The 20,001-nt window shown below is 35.9% G+C and overlaps 1 protein-coding gene across 9 annotated transcripts in view; it reads left to right on the forward strand.

Annotated features, from left to right (window-relative positions):
• USP36 (ubiquitin specific peptidase 36) overlaps positions 1-20,001 on the forward strand; it is a 231,280-nt gene that overhangs the window by 35,205 nt on the left and 176,074 nt on the right. For 7 of the 9 annotated variants that reach the window (XM_007482929.3, XM_007482934.3, XM_007482930.3 and 4 more), the window contains 4 exons: positions 598-699; positions 11,422-11,537; positions 11,737-11,889; positions 15,999-18,493. In XM_007482929.3, coding sequence (XP_007482991.2) covers positions 598-699; positions 11,422-11,537; positions 11,737-11,868 — 350 coding nt within the window. In that variant the 3' untranslated portion in view covers positions 11,869-11,889; positions 15,999-18,493. Of the gene's footprint in view, positions 1-597; positions 700-11,421; positions 11,538-11,736; positions 11,890-13,568; positions 13,783-15,998; positions 18,494-20,001 lie in introns of those variants that run through there. The other 2 variants (XR_008916449.1, XR_008916450.1) reach the window with 2 other exon arrangements.

The following is a 20,001-nucleotide window of genomic DNA, read 5'->3' on the forward strand; positions in this document are numbered from 1 at the left end:
CAAAGTAATCATGTCAATCAATCAGTTAATTCTTTTCTCAATCTATTTGGAAAAATCAATATCAGAAGATTGTTGGGTAAATAGAATGGCACAGTTACGGGATTAGGTATTTTTAATGGTTATTGTCATCAAATCCTAATCACCTCATCTCTACTATTATAATGTCTTTGCCATGCGAAAATTTTTATCAACTGAGTCAATGAAAAAGAAGCAGAAGCAAAACAATACATACAGTTAATAACAACAGTGTAAATAAAAAGATCACTAAGGGAAAGCTAAACCATGGAACTGAAAAGCCAGTGGTGGTCCTAGATAACTGACATACCTTAATTATCAGAGCAGAAAGGAGAGAAGGATTACTAGGACAGAATTTTGTATATGTCTTGTCTTATTGAATGTTTTTACTTAAACATTTTACTTAAACATGTGTTTGTTATAAGAGAGGATTCCATTATGGGTAGAAGGGATATTTTTCCATTAATGATTGTGATGTCAAGGTAAAATATGTCAATGAAATGTATTTCTTAAATGATATAGACCCTTAAATGGTTTAAATTGAAGATATCTGTAAATGTAATTCTGTTATTCTGTTTACAGAGAAGAAACAGGCTCCTCTTCAGCTCTGGAATAGAGAGAAAGAATCTAATGTAGTCCAGGAATTGCTCAAGTATTCATCTGATAAAGCTTATGGGAAAAAAGGTACTACCTTTCGAGGTCAAGTCCATTTTTTGTTCCTTTGGCTAAGATTTCCCAAATTCTCAAAAGTACTTGATACGTAGATGTAAAAGTGAGTGAAGGGGTCCTGGAATACTATTGTGAAATACTATGTAATTACTAATACTGTTATGAAATGCTATGTAATTAGATTAGAAAAAAACAGTTAAAAAATTAAAAGTATGTTAATAAATTGTCATCCTTAGTAGCAGCAAATCTCTTATACTGTTTATCACTGAAGAAAATGACTGAGTTATAAGTGTAACGATATAATTTTTAAATTGATATTTTTTAGTGTTCAAAGAGTGCTTTGATTGTTAGATTTTTATTTTTCTAAAGGTAAATTTAGGTATTATGGAATACTTAACCAAATGATCTTTGACCCTTTTTTTTTTTTGCCTCTCATGGCCATCTTTATTGAGGAAGATTGACTTTTTTTTTTTTAAAGCAATAAACCTTTTATTTAATGTGGCATGGGCTACTAAAGTCACCAAAGGGAACATCATCAGGGATAGGGATGAAAAGAAAAAGATATTAGGGAGTTCCATAGGGGGAAATGAATGAAATTACCAGGTCAAGGTAGAATAAGAAAGGAGGAATATGGGATACAAATGAGTATTTTGCCAGGGAATTATGGGGAAGTGAGGAAACAGACATTTAATAAGTACTTAATATGTGTCAGACAGTGTGTTAAGTGTTTTACAGATATCTTTTGGTCCTCACAACAACCCTGAGAGGTAGGTGCTGTTATTCCTATTTTACAGTTGAGAAATCAGACAGGCAGTGTTTAAGTGACTTGCTCAGGGTTATATAGCTAATAAGGGTCTAAGCAAGATTTGTACTCGGGGCTTCCTGACTATAAGCCCTGAACTCTATCCCCTATTCCATTCATGGCAAAAGAAAGAGAGCCTGCTCACACAGTTTGCCACTTCTTTACACTAAACTTTTGTAAGGACCATTGGATTTATTATATATATGCAGGCACTCTTTACCAAAGGCAAACATGAGAAAGAGATACAAAACTACGTATACAGACCTTGCATAGTTAAATTTACGTGAAGCAAATCCCATATTCAGAAAGTTCTTTTCATTTAATCATTGCTTCTAGGGTAGAGGGTTAAGAAAAAAAAGAAAAATTCTTCTCATCTCCATCCTCTTTGACTTTCCAAGTCTCAGCTAAAGGTCCCACCTTCTGCAGGAAGCCTTAACTGGTGTCCTTAATGCCAATTCCTTTACTCTGTGACTATCCCCATTTAATTTTATATGAGAAAGAGAGTTAGTTAGTTAGTTAGTTAGTTAGTTAGTTAGTTAGTTAGTTTGCATATAGTCTTTCCCCATTAGATTTGAGCTGGAGAGCAAGGATTTGTGTTTCTGCTTTGTATGCCTGACTTTAGCTTATTTTTCATTCTTGCAGGACTGATGGCCAGCCCCCTACTCTTTAAATTCTAATGTCTTAGGTACAGCTGGATGGTTCAGTAGACACAGGGCCAGGCTTGGAATTGGGAAGTCCTGGGTTAAAATGTAACCTCAGACATTTCCTATCTGTGTAACCTTGAGCAAGTCACTTCCCTCCAATTGTCTAGCCCCTACCATTCTTCTGCCTTGCTTGGAATTGGGGAGTTCTGGGTTCAAATGTAACCTCAGACATTTCCTACCTGTGTGACCTTGAACAAGTCACTTCACTCCAATTGTCTAGCCCCTACCATTCTTCTGCCTTGGAACCAATGTTCAGAATTGATTTTAAGAAGGTAAGGGTTTAAAAAAAAATAAAACAAATTCTAGTGGCTCCCTATTATCTCCAGGATCAGAGATAAAGTCTTTTTTTGTATTTAAAGTTCTTCAAAACTTGGCCTTTTCTTACCTTTCCAGGCCCCTTAAATGATATATTTCCCCCCTCCACATATCCCATATTCAAAAACAGTGGCCTTTTTATTATTCCTCGAATTCAGTCCTCCATCTCCTGTATCTTTTCACTGGCTATCTCCTATGCTTGGAATGTACTGCATCCTTTCTACTTCTTGCCTTCTTTAGTTTCTTTCAAATCTCAGCTTAGATTCTTCCTTCTACAAGAAGGCTTTTCCTGGTCCACCTTAATGCTAGTGCCATCCCTCTGTTGATTATTCCCAATTTTTCTTGTATGTATCTTGTTGGATTTTTTTTTGTATGTGTACACATGTGCATGCATGTGTTTGTTTAAGCCTCTTGAAAAGTTTTAGTTAGTTTGTCTTTGTCTTTTTTTTGTATCCCTGACATTTAGTACAGTGCCTAACATAGCATAGATGCTTAATAATGTTTATTGGCTAACTGTTCTATATCTCTCTCACTTCCAGTTCTCCATTCCTTTCCTGCATATCTGTACTAGTGGATGGGGCTATAAAAGGACCTTTACTTCCCTTTATAGAATTATTTATCTAATTCTACAACTCCAGTATATTTTACCTGTGAACAAGGATAGTGGCTGAACCTATGGTTGCATCGGTATAGGGAACTTCCAGATGATGAAATTCTGCCAGTTCAGATCAGCACCTTTTCTATAGTTTAGAATCTTAGAAAGTTGCCTAAAACATTGGGAGGCTAAATGCCATTAAATTTGCCTGGGACCAGTTCAGTACTCAACTATGGCACTACTTATAGTTTTATATTTTTGGAGGGGGTGGTGAGTGCTAATTATTCTCATTAATTAACAGTACTCAGAGACTCATCCTCTAGGTATCCAAGAAAGGGAGTGGAGGGGAGGAACAGTAATAACTACTTGACCTTGATACAGCAGCAGCTTTCATAGTAGCATTATTTATCTCAGATAATTTAGCCTGCTGGGGCATCAGATGTACAACCTACTAGAGTTCTGGCCTAAGGCATTACCTTTCTGTTTTCACCAAACTATAGGAGCCTAATTTCTTCTATCCTAGAAACTATTGGGTCTCTTTTGTGCTACTCTAGTGTGTTTCAAAGAACATTCCAAATTTAGCATTCAGTTCTTTCCCTAGGTAACTGTGTAAAAGAACTTTTCTATTCAGTATCACACCTCCCACCCCCCAACAAAAAAGGTGTGAAAACTATAATCAGGATCACAAGGTAGAGGTAGAATTTGGCTTCTGTCAACTCTTCTGCCAGATTCTATTGCTATTACTAATCTAAAGGACTTCCCAAAAGAATTAGATGAAACAATTAATGCTGAAAGAGAATAACTTGTTTTTAAACCCTCACAATACTATGTATTGGCTCCAAGGCAGAAGAGTGGTAACAGCTGAGCATTGGGAGTCAAGTAACTTGCACAGAATCACATAGCTGGGAAGTGTCTGAGGCCGGATTTGAACTTAGGACCTCCCATCTCTAGGTCTGGCTCTCAATCCACCAGCTGTCCCCCAGAATCACTTTATTTTTTTTTCTAGTCCTTGAATTTATTTAGTCAATTTAGAACATTATTCCTTGGTCACAAGAATCACATTATTTCTTTACCTCCCCTCCCTTCCCCTCACCCTTCCTGCAGCCGGTGTGCAATTTTATTGGGTATTACATGTGTCCTTGTTCAAAACCTATTTTTTGTTGGTGTTTGCATTAGGATGTTCATTTAGAGTCTACATCACCAGCCATATCCCCTCGTTTCATGTATACAAGTAGTTGTTTTTCTTCTGTGTTTCTACTCCCACAGTTTGTCCTCTGAATGTGGATAATATTTTTTCTCGTAGATTCGTCCAAGTTGTTCAGGATCACTGCATTGCCACTAATGAGAAGTCCATTACATTCGATTGTACCACAGTGTATCGGACTCTGGTTCTGCTCCTTTTGCTCTGCTTCAATTCCTGGAGGTCATTCCAGTTCCCATGGAATTCCTCCACTTTATTATTCCTTTGAGCACAATAGCATTTCATCACCAACATATACCACAATTTGTTCAACCATTCCCCAATTGAAGGGCATCCCCTTATTTTCCAATTTATTGCCACCACAAAGAGCACAGCTATGAATATTCTTATACAAGTCTTTTTCCTTATTATCTCTTTGGGGTACAAACCCAGCAGTGCTATGGCTGGATCAAAGAGCACAGTCTTTTAGCTCCCTTTGGGCATAGTTCCAGATTCACAACTCCACCAACAATGAATTAGTGTCCCCACTTTGCCACATCCCCTCCAGCATTCATTGCTTTCTGTTGCTGTCGTGTTAGCCAATCTGCTAGGTATGAGGGGATACCTCTGAGTTGTTTTGATTTGCATTTCTCTGATTGTAAGAGATTTAGTACATTTTTTCATGTGCTTATTAATAGTTTTGATTTCTTTAACTGAAAATTTCCTATTCATGTCCCTTGCCCATTTATCAATTGGAGAATGGTTTGATTTTTTTGTACAGTTAGTTTAGTTCATTATAAATTTGGGTAATTAGACCTTTGTCAGAGGTTTTTGTTATGAAGATTGTTTCACAATTTGTTGCTTCTAATTTTGGTTGCATTAGTTTTGTTTGTACAAAACTTTTTAATTTGATGTACTCAAAATGATTGATTTTACATTTTGTGATTTTTCCTAGCTCTTGCTTGGTTTTAAAGTCTTTCCTTTTCCAAAGATCTGACATGTATGTTATTCTGTGTTCACCTAATTTGCTTATAGTTTCCTTCTTTATATTTAAGTCATTCACCCATTCTGAGTTTATCTTGGTGTAGGGTGTGAGGTGTTGATCCAAACCTAATCTGTCCCATACTATCTTCCAATTTTCCCAGCAGTTTTTATCAAATAGTGGGGTTTGGTCCCAAAAGCTGAGATCTTTGGGCTTGTCATAGATTGCCTTGTTGAGGTCACTTATCCCAAGTCTGTTCCACTGATCCTCCTTTCTGTCCCTTAGTCAGTACCAAATTGTTTTGATGACCATTGCTTTATAGTATAGTTAGAGATCTGGGACTGCAAGGCCTCCTTCCTTCACATTTTTTTTTCATGATTTCCCAGGATATCCTTGATCTTTTATTCTTCCAAGTGAACTTTGTTATGTTTTTTTCTAATTCAGTAAAAAAGTTTTTTGGTAGTTCAATGGGTATGGCACTAAGTTAATTTGGGTGGGATTGTCATTTTTATTATGTTAGCTCGTCTTACCCATGCGTAGTCGATGTTTTTCCAATTGTTTAGGTCTAGTTTTAATTGTGTGGAGAGTGTTTTGTAGTTATGTTCATATAGTTCCTGTGTTTGTCTTGGCAGATAGATTCCTAAGTATTTTATATTGTCTAGGGTGATTTTAAATGGAATTTCTCTAATTCTTGCTTCTGAAGGGTTGGAGATATATAGAAATGCTGATGACTTATGCGGGTTTATTTTGTATCCTGCAACTTTGCTAAAGTTGTTGATTATTTTGACTAAATTTTTGGTTGATTCTCTAGGATTCTTTAAGTAGACCATCATATCATCCGCAAAGAGTGATAGCTTGGTCTCCTCATTGCCAATTTTAATACCTTCAATTTCTTTTTCTTCTCTAATTGCTACTGCTAGTGTTTCTAGTACAATGTTAAATAATAGAGGTGATAATGGGCATCCTTTTTTGACTCCTGATCTTATCGGGAAGGCTTCTAGTTAATCACCATTGCATATGATGTTTGCTGATGGTTTTAGATATATACTGTTTATTATTTTTAGGAAAGGCCCTTCTTTTCCTATACTTTCTAGTGTTTTCAATAGGAATGGGTATTGTATTTTATCAAAGGCTTTTTCTGCATCTATTGAGATAATCGTGTTATTTTTGTCGGTTTGCTTGTTAATATGGTCAATTATGTGAATGGTTTTCCTAATATTCAACCATCCTTGCATTCCCAGTATGAATCCTACCTGGTCATAGTGAATAACCCTTGTGATGACTTGCTGGAGTCTTTTTGCTAGTATCCTATTTAAGATTTTTGCATCTGTATTCATTAAGGAGATTGGTCTATAGTTTCCTTTCTCTTTATTTGACCTGCCTGGCTTTGGGATCAGTACCATATTTGTGTCGTAAAATGAATTTGGTCGAACTCCTTCTTTGCTTATTCTGTCAAATAGTTTGCATAATAATTGGGATTGAATGTTTGATAGAATTAATTTGTGAATCCTCTAGGCCCTGGGGATTTTTTCTTAGGGAGTTCTTTGATGGCTTGTTCAATTTCTTTTCCTGATATGGGTTATTTAGGTAATTTATTTCTTCCTCTGTTAGTCTAGGTAATTTATATTTTTGTAAGTATTCATCAATATCACCTAGATTGCCATATAATTGGGCATAATAGTTTTTAATGATTGTCTTAATTTCCTCTTCATTAGAGGTCAAGTCTCCCTTTTCATCTTGGGATACTGTCATTTTGGTTTTCTTCTTTACTTTTTTTAATTAGACTGACCAGTACTTTCTCTATTTTATTTGTTTTTTCAAAGTACCAGCTTCTAGTCTTATTTATTAAATCAGTAGTTCTTTAGGATCTACAATTGAGTCTTCATCTTAGGATTTTTAATTTGTTCATTTTCTAGTTTTTTAATTTGCATGCCCAATTCATTGACCTCTGACCTCCTTAATTTTTAATATTTGAACTCAAGTATATAAATTTCCCCCTGAGTACTGTTTTGGCTGCATTCCATAGGTTTTCAAAGGATGTCTCATCATTGTCATTTTTTTTCAATGAAGTTACTAATTGTTTCTATGATTTGTTCTTTAACTGATTTTGGAGAATCATATTGTTTAATTTCCAATTAATTTTTTATTTACCTCTCCATATACCCTTACTAATTATTATTTTCATTGCATTGTGATCTGAGAAGGTTGCATTTATTATTTCTACTCTTTTGCACTTGTGAATGTACGATGTGCTTCTGAAAAGAAGATGTATTCCTTTTTGTCCCTATTTATTTTTCTCCACATATCTACTAACTTTAATTTTTCCAAGATTTCATTCACTTCTCTTACCTTTTTCTTATTTATTTTTTGGTTTGATTTTTCTAGTTCTGATAGAGGAAGCTTCAGGTCTCCCACTAGTATAGTTTTTCTATCTATTTCATCCTTGAGTTCCACTAGTTTCTCCTTTAGCAGTTTGGATGCTATGCCTTTTGGGGCATACATGTTGAATACTGATATTTCCTCATTGTCTATACTGCCTTTTATCAGGATGTAATTACCTTCCCTAACTCTTTTAATTAGATCTATTTTCACTTTGGCTTTGTCAGATATCATGATTGTGACTCCTGCCTTCTTTTTATCAGTTGATACTGTAAACCTCAAAATTCCTTAGACTTATAAATGTTGGAAATTTCACCATTGGGATATTTCATACTTGGAAAATTTCTTACTGATAGTCTATTGGAATGGGAACCCCATTGGCATGGGAGGTTCCTTCTCTTCCCTTCTTCAGATTACTTTAGGACAGAAACCTTTTGCTGAACAATGGAAAGGACTTTGACCTATGCTTAAGCATAGAACAGGAATTTCTTTGAATCATGATTGATTTTAGAATTGATACAATGGAGATACTTGGAATAAATCTCCACCCTATTCAGTCCTAACAGGATTGAGTAAGGGCTGCAGCCTAGATCAAAGATTTAATCATTTGAAAATATGACCTTCAACAGACATGTGCAAAAGCCAGAAACCTCTGGGCGGTCCTGGGTTAAGCTAGAGCCTCCATTGGCACAGGGAAATTGATGAACAGTGATTGGTAGATGGGAGAACTGAGAGGAGGAACTTGGAGGGTTTCCTTAAAGATAGGAGGGTCTGGAGACTTGAGGTGGTTGAGGAGTTTGGTCGGGGTGATTGCGGTGGACTCGGAGATGCTTGCGCTGAAGGAAGCTGAAGGTGGGGGCCTCTGAGACTGTTTCTCCATTTTGGTCACGTGAGTGATAGGGACTGATCTCTTTTCTTTGCCCCAGCTATCTAAGGGCTTGGGCCTTTTGGCCCAGCCTAAACAGAAGGGGTATTTAAGCCCTATTCCCTTCTCTCTCTTTTTCTTTCTCTCTATCTCTAATTCCTTTCTTGCTCCTATTGTAATTAAACTCCAAAAAAGGCTGACGGCTGACTTGAGTTTTTCATTTAGGAATTACATAGCTGAATTCCTTGGCAACCTTAAATTAATATATATCAGTCTTTTAAAGTGATTCCCTTGTAACAATACCCAATAGATTTGGCTCCATCCTCTTACTTTCACCCTATGCATATCTACCTTCCTCGTGTGTTTCTTGTAGACAGCATATTGTAGGGTTTTGGATTCTAATCTACTCTGCTATTTGCTTGTGTTTTATGGATGAGTTCATTCCATTCACATTCAGAGTTCTGATTACCAGCTGTGTATTTCCCAGCATTCTGATTTCTACTCCTAGTCCTGCCTTTTCTTCTTTCACTATTTATTTCTACACCAATGTTTTGTTTTTAATCACTTCCCCTAATTCCCACCCTTATTTTACTTCCCTTTCTACCCCCCTCCCTTCTTATTCCTCCCTTACTTTACAGTCTTTTTAAACTACACCCTCCCCACCAGTCCATTTGTTATCATTCTACTTCCCTATAGGGCACAAATCAATTCTCTGCCCCAATGGATTGGATTGCTCTTCCCTCTTTGAGTCAATTTCAGTGCACATAAAAGTTGAATATTTCTATCTCCAACCTCTTTACCCTTCTGGTATATTGATGTTCTCCCCTCTCCCACCATGAGCTTCTTTGTGACATATAAATGTACCCCCTTTTGTTTCTTTCCCCATTTCTTTTAGTATTAACCTCTTTTTTTAGCTCTAGGGGTGTGTGTGTGTGTGTGTGTGTGTGTGTGTGTGTGTGTGTGTGTGTGTATTTATCCATACATATATCTATATACATATTTAGGTCTAGGCATTTCATCCTATACAGTTTGTCACTGTTCCTTCTAAGTGTAATTCTTCTAGCTGACTAGGTGATAATAACAATTTTCAAGAGTTACCAATGACCTCTTTTCTTATAAGGATACATATTTTAACTTACTGGGTCTATTAAAAAAGTTTTGTTTTTTTGTTTTTGTTTTCTTTTTTCCCTCCTTTTTAATCATCATACTCCATGCCTTTCAGTCCTTCAGTGTAGATGCAGCCAGATCCTGTGTTATCCTCACTGTGGTTCCATGGTATCCACACACACACATATATATATATATATATAAAATATTCTTATATGATATTTTTCCTTGGTCTGATAGTTCTTGAATTTGGGTATAACATTCCTGGGTGTTGACCATTGGGGATTAAGTACAGGAGGCGATCTGTGAATTCTTGTAGAATTCTTTCAATCTCCACTTTTCCCTCTTGTTCTAGAATATCGGGGCAGTTTTCTTGGATAATCTCCTGTAGTGTATGATGTCCAGGCTTTTTCTTTTCTCATGGTCTTCTGGTAGACCAATGATTCTTAAGTTGTCTCTCCTGGAACAATTTTCAAAATCTTCTGTTTTGTGAATGAGATGCTTCATATTTTCCTCAATTTTTTCATTCTTTTAATTTTGTTTTATTCTGACCTGTTGCCTTGTGAAGTCACTTGCTTCTAATTGTTATATTCTGGTTCTTAAAAGACTGGATTTCATCCCTGGCTTTTTGGTCATCCTCCTTCTGGTCTGATTTTCTTTGGAGGTCATCTTTCATCTCCTTTGTCTCATTTTCAAGCTGATTAATTTTGGCTTTGAAGACACTGTTTTCTGTTTCCAGATGACTTATCTTGCTTTTAAAGTTGTCTTCAGCCTCTCTTAATTATGTTTTGAATTGTATTTTGAGTTCTTTCAGAGCCTGTATCCAGTTCACTGGGTTTTCTGTTTTTTTTTTTTGCTTGGAGTTCCCTTATCCTTCTCTGTTTAGTTTGCTCTTTGTTCATTGCCTGTAAAGAAGCTGTTGGTTGTAATTTCTTTTTCTGTTTGCTCATATTTACCCCTTCTTTACTCCCTGCTGTTGCCTGAGCTCTTGCTCCTCTCATTTTGGGGGTATGGGGGGCGGTTGGGCTTTTCTGTCAGTCTTCCCTCTTGGAGTTTTGTCAGTAAATCTCTCAGTGCAATCCCTGGGGGAGGGGTGTTGGAGCTTGAGTTTCTCTACCCTCTGGAAACTATGATGGGATTAAGTCCAGCCATCTGTGGGGGACAGGTTTTGGAGCTTAAGCTTCCCTGTCCTCTGGCTGGGTTGCTGGATGTGCCCTGGGGCCAAAACCTCAGGAAAGGGTGGGGGTGGGGCAATATGGAGTGTCTATCCCTGCTGCAACTATGACTCCCTCTCTGTGCTCTGTGTTTCTCCTCTATATGCTTCCCCACTGCCTGTGTCGGATGCTCTGAACCTGGCACAGCTTTGCCCTCAAGGTACTCCCTCAAGACTAGTGCCATTGCCTGCCCAGAGGTTCCAACTGCCACTGAAGGCTTATTGCTCTAGGTGGGGGAGGGGTCCCAGAACCTTCCTTCTTCCTTCCCTTTAAAGGAGAGTGTTCTTGAATTCAGGCTTTTGGGCGTGTACCTTTTAAATTGAGTCCAGCAGGGAGGGTTCCTTGGCTCTGTCTTATTGTTAGGTTTGATTGTCAGGCCCCTTGGAGCATTTAGTTTTCTATTGGTAAGGAAGGGTTTTCAGAGGTCTGAACTTTTGCTGCCTCTATGCTGCCATCTTGACTCCTCCTCGAGAATCACTTTTTTAACAGTAGCAAGTGATAATGAAGAGTGCATTATGCCACTTGGTAAGTTAGAAACTTAGGTTTCTAAGTGAGCTAAGTCTACCAAGTATTAATAATTATTCTGTTTTGTAGTTTTGACATGGGATGGTGAGATGTCAGCCATCAGTCAAGATGCCATTCAGTATAGTAGACTGGCCCAGAATGAGACAGTGATTGATGACTGGGACAAAGAATTTGACTTTGGGAAGGTAAGATGTGGATAAGAATGTGGGTCTGATGATGTAGTGCTATAGAAAACCTTTAATGTTTAATGTTTTGGTTGAGTACAGAAAGGCTAAGTTCAGATTTACAGGTAGAGAGAATTTGAAATTAACTTAATTGGAAGAGCCATGATGGGATTTGGTGAGTGTTTTTTGAAGGTCTTGATTTTGTGTTTTTCTCTTTCAGGAAAAGAAAACTAAGAAGTTCAAGCGAGAGAAGAGGAGAAACTTTAATGCCTTCCAGAAACTTCAGAGTAGGCGGAACTTTTGGTCTGTGACCCATCCTGCTAAGGTTACAAGCCTTAGTTATCGCCGCTGAAGCTTGCTGCTACTAAGAAAGGTTAGTTTGAAATATCCTAGGAACTAAGCTTATGGCATTTCATTACTGTTGAAATGCATATTTGTTCCATTTATTGGTAGAGTGTGATGCAAGGACAGTAGTAGAAGTGAAGTGTCCAAATTTACTTTCAGAATAAAGTAGCTTTAATGTGTGCTGCTACTGACTATGGGACCTCTTCTCATATTTCATTGAAAGCATTTAGCCTTTTTAACCTCTTTCTCTTTCCCAGTTCCACCCTTCAAAACACTTCAGTACTTCTAGTGCCTGGGAAGACTTTTTTTTTTCTCCTTTTCCCTGGCACCTTACCTCTACTAGCTCTACCTAATTCTTGTCCATTCCTAATCCAATGGCTCCTTCCCTGCCATTTTCAAACATTCCAAGATCTCCCCATCCTTATAAAACCTTCCCTGGAGTATCCTCTCAAACTATTTATCTGTATCTATCCTATCTTTCGTAGCTTTTATCTTTATTACTTGACTGAAACTGCATTTTACAAGGTTGCTCATGATCCCTGTATTGCTAAATCTATTAGTCTTTTTATCAATTTTCACCTTTCTCATACTTCACAAATTTTCATGATGTTACTCTTCCTTGATGCTGATCATTCTGACTTTTTTACTTACATGTTTACTTACATTGCAAGGTATTCATTCATACCCCATCATGTAAATGTGTCCCATCTTGGGGCTTTATTGTAGTCCCTTTTCTCAGTGAACTTGTCATTTTCTATATGGTATCATCTCTGAAATAACTCCCAAATCTACATATCTAGTGTTTATTTATCTCCTGAGTTCCAGCCCCATATTCTTTAACTCCCTGCTAGACATTTCTGCTTGGATGTTCCATAGAACCAAAGTAGGACCCATCCTCAACTTTATTGTTTCTGTCAAGTTAATATCATGTTAAAAATTTTTTTTTCTTGTTACAGAATTTTTTTTTCTTGTCATAAACATTAACATTTTAGTTGATCTCTATTTGTAGAATAATATAAAACTATTCACTTCTGTTTAGAACAGTTAATTGTTTATTTTTTTAATCTTTGTTAAATTCAACAGGGTAGTAGCAATATTAGCCTATTTTATGGTTGAATTTTTTGTTCTGTATATTCTTAAGTGTTTTAATAATGCTTTTTTATATTTTGTATTTCTATCACTACTCACTAAGTCATACTCCTCAAACCACATACATAGAAGTTCTTTCTTTTAATAAATTAGCCAGACATGTTGGTGATACAGTCAGGGATTACAAATCAACACACTGCCCATATCTGAAGATGTATTTCATACTGAGTCCTTGGGCCATCATTGCCAAGAGATTGGTGTAATGCTTCACTATCTATTAAAGGTGAAGTTAGTCTTCTGAAGTCATGATTGGTCCCAGTATCCAGTAGTCTTCCAAAAAGTTTTCATCTATATTTTTTAAAAAATTCTTAATTCCCATCTTGGAATCAGTACAGACAATGGGGATCAAGGCTCTCAGCATTCACTGAGCTACCTAGTTGCCTCCAGCCTACATTGCTGTGACCATCATATAAACTGGTTCTGTATATTTTCTTCTGAATCAGTTCATATATGACTTACCAAGTTTTTCAGAACTACTTGATTTTTTTATTTTTCATGATGCAATGATATTTTGTCATGATGACATACCATTAAATAATGGATACTCTTTGTTTTTAGTTCTTTGCTACAGCAAGAAGTGCTGCCTTAAATATTTTTGTACATACAATAAGGATTGAGGAAGCAGGCCTAGAAACAGGAGGTCCTGGGTTCAAATCTGGGCTCAGATACATCCTAGGTGTGTGACCCTGGTCAAGTCACTTAAACCACTATCCCCATTGCCTCGCCCCTTCAACTCTTCTATCTTAGAACTGTATTGGTTTCAAGGCAGAAGGTAAGAGAAAAAAAATGTTATGGCTCATTTTCCTCTATCTTTGACCTCTTTGAGTATGTACTTTGTAATGATATCGTTGAGTCTAAAGATATTCATGTTTTAGTTATTTTGGGGCCATAAATCCAAATTGCACTTCAAAATGGTGGACCCTACACCTGCATGGCATTAGTATTTCTGTTCTTCAGCACCTCTAACAATTGCCTTTGTCATCTTTGCCTATCCAGTGGGCCTGAAAAAAGGGGCAAGTCACACCTACTCTGTTCTGTCCCATATTTCACTATCCAGTTGTTTGCCAAGTTTTTGTTGTTGTTGTTGTTGTTGTTGTTGTTGTTGTTTTGTCTTCAGCATCTCTCAAATTCACTTTTTACCTATAGTCACCTTGATTCAAGTCATCATTAACCAAAGCTGCTAGAGTAAAATTCTAACTGGGCTTCCTGCTTCTAGTCTCTCCTTTATCCAAATAGCTACCAAATTGGTATGCCTGAAGTACACATCTCACCATGTTACTTCCCTGAACAAGAAGCTCTTCAAAGACTTCCCCTGGAGATAAAAATATTAACTTTTCTCTGACTTTTAAAAAAATTCATTTTTACTTTATTTTCAGATCCACATTTTCTCCATCCTACATTCCCCTCCTCTCCCAAGGAAAATAGAACTCCTGTTATGTACATGTATAATGAAACAAAACAAATGCCTGCCTTTGCCACATAAAATATGTCACAGTCTTTATACTATGAGTCCATTAATTCTCTATCAAGAAGTAGGTAGCATGTTTCCTCTTAAGTTTTCTGGAATTGTGGTTGGTCATTTAGCTGATCAGTCCCTTAAAAGTTTTGTCTTTATAATATTGCTATTATAGAAATTGTTCTGGTTTTACTTACCCTCACCCTGCATCAGTTCATATAAGTCTTCTCATGTTGTTCTGAAACCAGCCCCTTCATAATTTCTTACAGGATAATAATTACATACATGTATACATCTTCAGTCATTACCAAGTTGAAAGGCACTGTATCAGTTTTGGATTCTTTAGTACCTCAAAAAAAGCTATTATAATATTTTTGTACATATACGGCCTTTTCCTTTTTATTTAATTTCTTTGGGGTACAGATAATTAGTCTATTAAGTGGGTCAAAAGATATGTACAGTTTAATAGCTTTTTGAATATAATGCCAAATTGCTTTCCAAAATTTTATTGGACCAGTTCACAGCTCCAGTAACTATTCAAAATATGTGTGTTTTCCCATAGCCCCTCCAGTATGTCATTTTCCTTTTTTGTCAGCTTTGTCATCTGATGAATGTGAGTTGAAATCCTAGAGTTGTTTTAATTTACATTTTTCTACATTTTTATGAATTAGAGCAGTGGTATAAAACTTGAATGGAATCAGAAACCTCTATAAACTGTATATAAGGACCCCTGCAGACTATATCTTGACTTAGAAAGCCACATATTTACCTTGCAGCTCAGAACTGCATGTTTGATAGCTCTGGACATTTGGCTTTTTTCCCTCTGAAAACTGCCTTTTCATATCTCTTGAACATTTATCAATTTTATAAATTGGAATCAGTTCTCTGTGTGTATCTTAGAAATGAGACCTTTTAGTAGGATCTTATTACAAAGATTTTTCCCCCATTTCTCTCTCTTCTAAATTTATCTACATTGGTTTTGTTGGTACAAAAACTTTTATGTAATCAGAATTGTTTATTTTACCTTTCCCTTTGGCTTTTAAAGCTTTTCACAATATAGCTTTATTCTCTTTCCAGGATAATTGCACATTACTTATACACTCAACTATTCAGCCAAAGAGGTTTTCTTACTACTCCCTCTGTATGACATTCTATTCCCTCTTTTCATGTCTAATCACAGGTTGAGCACCATCCCTGGAACACTCTCCTCTTTTGGAACCCCTTCAAGAAGTCTTTCTAATTCCGATATCATTACTTTCTCGTAATTTCTCCACCTCCACTTCTTCTAGATCAATATATGTTTTTCTATATCCACCTCCACTTCTTCTAGATCAATATATGTTTTTCTATATATTTTGTACTGACAGCAATATTCATTTCCCAGTGAACATGTTGTATCCACCCAGTATAGACTGTAAACTCCTTGACTATCTCACTTTTGTCTTTTTTTATACATAGCATAGTGCCTAATTGTAGGAACTTAATAAATGCCTGTTGATTTATCAACTATCAACTAATCCTTTCTTCCACAGCTTCCAGGAGAAAAAAGTATCACTCTGTGAGCTGTAGCTGCTTGTCGTTGGATCTAAAGAACAGATGTTGTGGACCTTAAATAACCCTGCTGCTTCAAGGGTGTTTACACTGTGAACCTATCTTGGCAGGAGAAGTCTCCCTTCACTACTGTTACAGATCATCCTGAAATAGAGTCTTATGGACCATTATATTATGAAAAGGAATGACTTTAAAGATTGAGAGTCTTGGTGACTTCAAAAATGGACTGTAGGAAAAACCAGAATCTTATGGTACTGGAGAGATAGCAGTTTAGTGGGCTCAAGTCAAGGATTGAGTTTAGTTTACTGAATGATTAGAGATTCTTCCACAGCAAAGACATCCAGCCAAAGGAGATGTAGGTATGGGGTATATAAAAGATGCAAGGTGGAAGGAAGGACTAGATAGTTTATTGAAAACTAGCAGTTCCTCCCAATGTGTCCTAAAAGTCAGGAACTTAAAGGAGGACATACCAAAAATTTAGTAACCTTAATGGTGAAAAATCATCTGCACTACAACTGCTGGCATTTTAATATGCTTCTGCTCACTTTCTTTTGGGGTATGGAGCTGGCATTTCTCTGAACCTTAGTGATTTTTCTTTGCTTTTTCTATCCATCTTGCTGCAGTAAGCAGGAGTACTGTAGCATTTCTTCTCTGGAATGGGGACTTCAGTTAATATTTCTCTTTTTCCTTGAAAACTGCTGCTATTGATATCTTTTATAGAGTATAAAGAGCTGATTTTCTGCAGCCTGAGATTGTAATGAGCTGGATTATCTGTCCTTTGCTTCTAAGTATGTAATTTTTCTTATTCTCCAGTATGACTGTGATATAATTCATCTTACAGCTACAATGATGGTGGTGGTGGTCTTGGGGGTGAAACTTCTATTTTATTTTGATATTTAGTATAAGAACATGTGTTTATTACCAGACCATTGATAATGTATATTCCCTGTGCCCCTTTTCTGTAGTGCACATCCATTTTGTTTCTGTTCCTATAAGTCCTTGTTTTAGATGATCCCCAATATTATTTACTCTGCCTTCAGCATTAGCAATTTGAGAAGTATGAAAAGCTCAGTTCATTTGATATTTTAAGAAAACAAAACTACTACCATAGATAGAAAGAAGAAAGGTGATAGAAATTTCACATTTGGGTATCAAATAGAGGATCTGTATGTGACTTAGAGTCATTCCAACAAGTGATATTTTGCACAAAACCTACTGTTATTTGTGCTTACTTTCTTCCTAATTTAACTTTGTTTTATATTCTACCACAATTTTAGTTGGGATTTTAATGTTGACTGTGTAGGCAGAATCTGCTTTGGGGTAATTATCAGCATTGTCTAGACCTTTATTTTTAAATGGACTTATTCATTCAACAATCATTTATTAAGCGGCTACTATTTACAGAGCACTATTTTGAGAATAATAATGCATGTGGTCTGTCCTCATTAATTCAAGTCTTAGGAAAACACAATTGTAGGGTTTACTAATGCCAATTGGGGGTTTTTTATTTTGTTTTATTTTATTTTTTTGCCTTCCTCAGAGTGTAGGTTTCTGAATGTCAATTTATACCAGAATATACCATTCTCATGAAAAGAAGAAGCAGTCATTAAGTGTTCATCTATTGCCACGATGGAGGAGAAGCAGCTGCTTTTTTTCAGTGTTTACTTCTTCCTTATGTTGGAGTTTACCCCATTACAGAATATCTCCCAAGCCATTTTTTTGTAATGCCCTATAGCTGAAAAAAAATTGTTTTATTGGCATCATATAGCCTCTTCTATTTTTCTCCCTCACCTCCTATTCCTTAACTCCAAACCCTTCATATATAATCTTTCCATACTACAATTATGTCATCTTTTCCCCATACAGTGTTTGAAGATATATATATATATATATTTATATATAACTTTCCAAAGTATTTTATCATTGTTCAAATATAGACTGGGTATTTTCTTTTCTAAAAGATGATTAACCATACTGGAAGAGGGAAGGAATAGTGCCCAGAAATAATTTCTTATGAACTTTAGAGTGACATGTACACACACACACACACACAAATCTATACATAGACATATATATATATATATATATATATATATATATATATATATATATATATATATATATATATAAAACTTTTATAATAGCAGTCATTCTGCTGACTTAGAATATGAATTTTATCTAACTTTGCATTTAGGAGGTGACTTGGGGTAGAGTGTGATCTGTACCATAAAGACTATACCCCTTTGAGTACAATATCCCTCACAAACGAATCGGCATTGATCAGCTTATTTTATTAACCTGGACTTCATTTTGACAGTTTTTAAAGTCTCATGTTTAATGGTTGTATAATCTCTCTAATGTATGTGTGTAGATAGAGATGACATCTTGTATTATGCACCTTTTGCTGAAGGGTGCTTGGTAGCCTCAAATATTGCCAAGATCATGGTGCAATAAAGAAATGAATTTTTTTGACTTTTGTCAGTGTCTTGGTAATTAAAAAAAAATACTAGTTTAGTAATTCATTTAGTGGACATTGATATGGTTCTATATTTTCTTGAGTAATTTAGAATAGGGCTCAAGGTGATATACCTCTTTAAGAATGAGAGGTATGGGGGCAAGTAGGTAGCTTAATAGATTGAAAGCCAGATCTAAAATCAGGAGGTCCTGGGTTCAAGTTTTGTTTCTTGACACTTCCTAGCTATGTGACCCTAGGCAAGTCACTTGACCCTTATTGCCTACCCCTTACCTCTTTTGCCTTGGAATCAATAGCAGAGTTTGGATTTTAAGGAGGAAGGTAAAGTTATTTTAAAAAGAGAGGTAACTAGAAACTCTTGATAGCTTGGGGAAGACAAAACTTTAATTTGAAAATAAAAGTATGTATCAAATTAGAATCTAATTAGAAATTTAATTAGATCTAATTTAATCTAATTAGAAAATTAAAATTTGTATGTTGACAACAAATGAGAAATAATCACTTTTCTTTATAGAATGATTTAACTAGACTTTTTCAAACTTCAAAATTAGTACATATGTACTCAAAAAGTTAAGAGTATTCAACAGAAATTAAGAGTACAATATGCTGGCAAAATAAAGAAGGAATATGACATTAAAACAATCTCTTCATCTAAAGAATCTAATATCTAATAGGGGAGATATGACACAAAAAAGTTAGAAAATATTCATGATTTCATCTTTGTGTCACTGAAACAGGTTGTAAGCCCCTTTGGGCCATAGTGTCTTATAACAATAATAATAGTAATTATTATCCTATAGTGTCCAACCTGATTTACAAGGTTTTCCAAATTTGGGTAGGTAGGTTCTTGGGTCTATTCTTGGTTATATAATCAAAGCTTTTCTAGCTTGGTGTAAGATCTGTCAGAACTTAAACTGTGTTGGCATATAGTCACCTCCATTCCAAGCTAAACTACAAAAGAGGGAATTACATGGGGCAAGAGAAATACATAATATATAATCTAAATAACTTGTAAAATGTTAAGAGAAAAATCAAAGTCCTAGAAATTCAACTGAGACAAGACATCACTTAAAACTGATTGTGGTACCATGAATTGAAATGGAGAAGTTACAAGAAAGTAAAAATTGTCAGGGGTAGGGTAAAATTATATTAATAGTTTTAGACTTTGGTAGGAGGACTTCCAGATTGAAATCAGTAAGTAGTTAGACATATAGATTAGAGTTCCCAGAGGAGTTGGAGCTGACAGAGATTTGGCAGTTATCCATCTAGAGAGGATGATTGAAGCCATCTGAATAAATTAATTTACTAAGGTAAGGAGTAAAGGGTCTTGGATTTTTTTTTCTTTAGCAGGTCTGAGATTTTATTGATAAAGTTTTCCAGAAGAATAAACTACCTCTATTCAATTCAGATTAGAGCTGCTTGAGGAAAGCAGATTTTAAGTGCTTGCCCTGGGTTATGCAACCAGTTATGTCCTAGAGGTCAGACTTGTTTAGGTCTAACTGACTTTAGAT

Source organism: Monodelphis domestica, chromosome 2, assembly GCF_027887165.1.
Source record: "Monodelphis domestica isolate mMonDom1 chromosome 2, mMonDom1.pri, whole genome shotgun sequence".
NCBI classification, from domain to species: domain Eukaryota; kingdom Metazoa; phylum Chordata; class Mammalia; order Didelphimorphia; family Didelphidae; genus Monodelphis; species Monodelphis domestica.